A 6,019-nucleotide genomic window follows, 5' to 3' on the forward strand; every position below is an offset into this window, starting at 1 on the left:
TGCCCGCGACGTCGACTGCGTGCACCTCTGCTGTGCATCCCTACACTACGCAATGGACCTTCCTCTTGACAAATTACCACGTTTTGCAAAAGTCGTACAACTTTGATTTTTGGAATATTGACCAGCTTTTTCATAATTTCCCTCACTGTGCGAGCGGGTGTATTCAGAGTGTATGCTACGTTCGTAGATTTCCCGAAATGTTTGAAATATGCAGCGTAATAGTTTTCTGCTATAATAATTAAAACACTGTTTAACAGCTATATTTCTTTGTCCTTTTATTAAAAAAAGAGACCCAATTTACCTTATATAATAATAATAATAATAATAGATTGGGGCTTACACATATGTTAGTGTTTGACCGAGCTTCTCCCTGATTTGTGGCGTGCGCCTTGATGTTTTCACACAAAGTGGATGGACCTACAGTTTTACGCCGATTCCGAACGGCGATGGTATTTTTATGAGAACCTGTTTTTCATAGCAGAAATACACTCGGAGGTTTGCCATTGCCTGCCGAGGGGCGACCGCAGTAAAAACGAACTTTTTTCTAAATTTTTTTGCACTAATTTTACCTCATATAACGAAAGAAAATCATTGGAGGAGTACCACTGAAAATGGGTTAATTTCTCCTAAAAACAAGAAATACTTACAGTTCATATGGAGATTTCAATCGGACTCTCCATTTTAGTCCTGTTTGTCGCAATGGTGTACAGTTTAAGGAAAAGGCTCGACATAGGTTATTTTATAGTATAATTAAAGAAAAAGTTAAAATAATGTGTGATTTCTTGCAATATTTTAGCAAAACTTTGTATAGATCTGCTGTATTTTATCCAAGTAAACCAAATAAAGCTCTGGGGATTAATAGATTTCTGTATGCTATTTATTTAAAATTATGTGTAAAGAATAAAATATGTGCATATCCAAATGTAGTCAATGAAAGAAGTAATGCATCCAAACAGACAACAAAAGAATCAAAAGCGTTAATGAAATACTCAAAATATAAATTGATCTTGTTAAGTATTTTGTTGAATTGCCAATTTGTTGGGTAGAAGTCTTCTGTAAGTTTGACAATGACCTGTCACTAAATATTTCATCGTCAGGTAAGCCCTCCATGTCTGTCACTATATTCTCTGAACTGACGTCTAAATCAAGAACTTGTTTAGCCTGCGCAACAGCTACAGTTGGAGCTTCTCCTCGAAATATGTATTCTGAAAATTGTATTGCATTAATTGTTCCATCGACGAATATGTTAAAAAATATGCGCCGTGGGGGTTCACTTATAAAAATAACATCGTTGCTAACATGAGGATCGGTCAAACCATCGCAGTAAACTTGGATACGTGCCGCCAATGAACGTAATATGTCGTTCCGCAAAAATCGCTTAACATCGCCCAAAACATTGGTTTTAGTGCACCATATACGCGAAGAAATAACGCCAGTAAGGCGAATGGTACCTTTGAATTTTCTTACTTTAATAAAGTTTTCGCTACCTTGATGACACTTGACAGGCAGAAATAAAGTTGCCTTATAGTTTTCATTAGCTACGTTTTTACGATTGATAGTCACAAATTCTTCCAATGATAAAGAGTCATCAACAAACGCGTTTTCTATAAAAATTTCACATTTGGACAAGCTTTGCTTCATTGAAGATATAGCACGTTGAAACTGATCCTCGATGTTAATTTTACGTGTGTCATCAAAAATTGGAAAAATGTCGTCCAGTTCGTAGCAACATTCAAACGCATACCAATCAATAGGTTTATCCAAAAAATAGCAATTCATTGATGCAAATGAACCTCCCCTGTAAATTGAAATAAATTAAGTGAATATATCCTGTTTAAAAAAATGCAAAGCTATTAAATTCATTAGGCATATGACCTAATTTTAAAAATTAAATTTACATGGCTACATGTGATTAGGAATAATAATATACACCCATTGCTAAAAATCTCCGCAGTAACAGTACATATATACATATCTATGCCATTCAATTAAAGTACCTTAAGTGACTTTAGAAGGTTTGACTTTGAATTAAAAAATAATCACATACACTTGAAAATTTTTATATTTTTATTAAACTTCCATTAAAACGGTATCTTGAACTATACCTATGACTGGTTAAACGTTAAATTATTGTTTGGAACCACAATGAAATGTTGGTTTAAAGGGAAAAGTGCATATCCGAACTAAGGCTACTTTAATTGAATGGCACAGATATGTATTAAAGGACTGCAAATGTTGCACTATAAAACATAGCGACATGTGCCACATCATGCAAGTGCCAGTTTATATCATGTCGCTTATACATGTTTGAGTGTGATATATGAAGACCCTGTCGAATAAGTTAAAATCAAATCATGCATCAAATCTACGCATGTCAACATAAGGAACGCATGCGACATATTCAGCATTATTATTTACATTAGGGGTATTCTCCAAATCTTGCAAAGCCATTGCACGTAGCACGGATTGCATGGATTGCATTACATACTTGCAAACACACAACAAAAAGATACATGGGAAACAACATTTCCTATCGCTGCAAAATATGCAACGTTGAAACCCATGTATATATTTTGCAAAATAGCACAGCAAGATAAATGCGACCCTGTGCTAGTTGTTTTGTTGTTGGAATTGCTACATATTTCTCTCATTCCTCTTATCTCGCTCACTTCATTTTTTTTGCTGTCTCTCTTTAACCGACGTCCAAAAAAGGAGGAGGTTATCAGTTCGTCGGAATATTTTTTTTTTTTTTTTTTTATGTATGTTACCGCATAACTTTGGACCACGTCAACCGATTTCGATAATTCTCGGAAAGGTGGTGTCTCAGAGGTGGTCCCATACTAATCTGGTTGAGATCCGATCAGTGGATCATGAGATATATATATATATATTTTTTTTTATATGGGAGTTGAAGTCGGTTTTTTTTTCTTGCTCAAAATTACTTGTTTGTATTTAGGTTCTTTCCCTAACAATCCGGACCGGATCCGGTAATTAGAGAATAAGCAAAAAGTTTGCTCTCAAAAATTGAACAAAGTCCAGAAATACGAGAACGCAAAAAAACACATTTCGTGCCCAGAATTTGAGAAACATCTGATTCGCGTTGTTGTTTTTGTTACTTAAATGCAAACACTTGGAAATTGAATTTTGGTTTAACAAATTTCATTTTAAGTATATAAGGATTGAAAATACATCAAAAAGCCGTTCACTATTCCTTAAAAGCACTATTTGATACATAATTTCGCTGCTTGCTACCCATGCATGCTACCACTTTGGAATGGGGTGCTCTCGTACTCTTCGAAATTTGGAATAGTATTTTTGGAACAAGTGCAGTATAGCGGCCGTTGAGGAAAGAAAAAAGTGGGCGTGGTCCGCCCCTTTTTACTGAATTGAAAGGTGTAAACAATTTTTGCTGGAAATTAATAGGGGCGGAGCTAGAGGGGATAAAGGTGTTTCTAATAAACACATCACCTTATATAGTTAATAACGTATTTTCCAATTACTCCATTAACTCCCAAGCATACTTTGACTATCCTTTTAAACTAAGTCCAATTAACTCAATACATACCCCAATAATATATCGCGATAATGTATTAGTTTACCTTAAGTCCTTAAAGCAGTCTTTTAGTTATGGTCCTGACCAGATCCCCACTTGTTTTCTTATAAATTGTGCTGATTATCTCTATGAGCCGTTAACAGCCTTATTTAATTTGTCTCTTAAAGAAGGCATCTTTCCAACTGTATGGAAAGAATCGTTCATAACCCCGCTACATAAAAGCGGTAGCAGGTCCTCGGTGGAGAACTTTCGGGGCATAGCTAAGTTCTCTGCAATTCATAAATTATTTGAAGCAATTATTACAAATCAGTTGACGCATTCTCTCTCCTCTACCATTTCATACTGTACACATGGGTTTTGCAAAGGCAAATCAACTTCAACAAATTTACTTGAATTAACATCCTATATATCTAAAAAGCATTTAGATATAAAACAAAAATGTGGATGTTATATATACCGACTTCAGTCAAGCATTTGACAAAGTATGTCACTCGCTGCTCATCTATAAACTTGATATTCTTGGTCTTCCACCTAATTTTCTACGTTGGATCTCTTCATACCTCTATGATAGATCACAAAGGGTTATGTTTAAAAATGCTATTTATGACGTCATTGATGTTACTTCAGGAGTCCCGCAAGGTAGCCACCTAGGCCCGATTCTGTTCTTGCTTTTTATAAACGATATATCTACAGACATAAAATTTTCAAAAATTTTAATGTACGCAGATGATGTGAATCTTTATAAATCGTACGTATCAATCAAAGAAAAGCATTTGCTTTTTTGGTGCTATGTAAATCGTATGCCTCTAAATCTGGAAAAATGTAAAGTAATGTGCTTTCTTATACAATAGATAACCATAATTTGGAACAGGTATACAATTTTGTGGACTTTGGTATCACAATGGATCCGAAACTTAATTTTAATCTTCACATTAATGTGACAGTCAACAAGGCTAAAGGTGTACTTGCATTTGTGAAACGTTGGCCAAAGAATTCAGTGACCCTTATATCACTAAAACCCTGTTTACAACATTAGTTAGACCGATTCTGGAATACGGTTCGGTGGTTTGGAATCCAAGGTATCAAATTTACTCAGACAAGATAGAATCAATTCAAAAACAATTCCTACTTTTTCCTTTAAGAAATTTCCGTTGGGATTTTCAATATAACCTTCCGCCTTATAAGAGCCGATTAAAACTTATTAATCTTCCAACACTTGTCAGTCGCAGAGTAACGCTTGGTACAATTTTTATACCCGAGCGCACTTGTGCACAAGGGTATATTAACTTTGTTCACATAACGGTTGTTTGTAACAGCCAAAACGAATCGAGATAGATATAGACAAATGTATACATAAATGCTCAGAACCAATAGAGAAGTCGATTAAGCCATGTCTGTCCGTCCGTCCGTCCGTCCGTGTACACGATAACTCGAGCAAAAATTGAGATATCTGAACGAAATTTGGTATGTAGGTTTCCATTTATCCAAGGTAGGTTGGTATTGAAAATGGGAGAAATCGGACTGTAACCACGCCCACTTCCCATATAACGGTAATTTTCAGATATACGAAAACTGCGATATTTTAGTAACTTCTGAAGATTATTCACTCAAAATTGATATTTACAATAAATTTTAGACGAAAATTAAGAATATTATAAATTTTTGGAAAATGCGCGTAGCCACGCCCACTTATGGTTACATGTGTATATCTTGGTAACCGCTGCACCAATTTCTTCCAAACTTGGCACAGTTGTTGGCCTTGGTACACCATATCAAATGCCCGAAAATTTTTAAAATCGGGCAATAACCACTCCCATATCCCATATAACGGTAATTTAGAGAAATACAAAATCTTCGATAAATCAGTAAATATTAAAGCTAATTTAATCAAAATTGATGCTTGCAACAACTCTTTACCAAGACATATGTTTACGAAAAAATTTTGGAAAATGAGCGTGGCACGGCCCACTTTTCCAGTGTTTTAAGTCATGGTTATGCCACTACCCCTTGCCGGACTTCCACTTCACGATTTCATGAAATGGTGCCCAAATTCATGGTTGATTTTCGTGTATAGTTGAATTCATGATATTGTGTTTATGCAGCCAATTTTAGCCCAAATTCATGAAATGATTTCGAGAATTTTCCTATGCATAAACGTAGTAATAGTCATTTATTAAACAGCAAAACTTTAACAACATTTTTCCCCCCAATATTTCTTGGTGTTCAATAAATGACTATAAGTGACCGTCAGGTTAAGGTTTCAGGGACAGTAGTCGCGAGTTCAAGCTGTAACTTAAGCCTAAGTGAAAGGTTTTATCACGTTTTCTTTCTTTGCTAGAGCTTCTCAGATATTGCAAAAAATGCGATTTTTTGACACTGGACCTGATGGAAACTTTACCCTTCGGATTCGTAATCAGTACAAAAAAGTCTATCAAAAACAGCTTTAACATTTGCCGCACCAAAATC

The 6,019-nt window shown here is 35.2% G+C and overlaps 1 protein-coding gene across 1 annotated transcript; it reads right to left on the minus strand.

Moving 5' to 3' along the window:
• Positions 1–855: 855 nt before the first annotated feature.
• Positions 856–1,798, minus strand: LOC118755506 (protein odr-4 homolog; the record flags this gene model as incomplete). Its single annotated transcript, XM_036490340.1, is given in 1 exon segment — positions 856–1,798. A coding segment is annotated over 1 exon segment (871 nt), but the record flags the coding sequence as incomplete, so codon positions are not given.
• Between the last annotated feature and the right edge of the window lie 4,221 nt (positions 1,799–6,019).

The sequence above is a fragment of the Rhagoletis pomonella genome, unplaced genomic scaffold (assembly GCF_013731165.1).
Source record: "Rhagoletis pomonella isolate Grant_MI unplaced genomic scaffold, Rhpom_1.0 Rhpom_scaffold_06435, whole genome shotgun sequence".
Taxonomy (NCBI): domain Eukaryota; kingdom Metazoa; phylum Arthropoda; class Insecta; order Diptera; family Tephritidae; genus Rhagoletis; species Rhagoletis pomonella.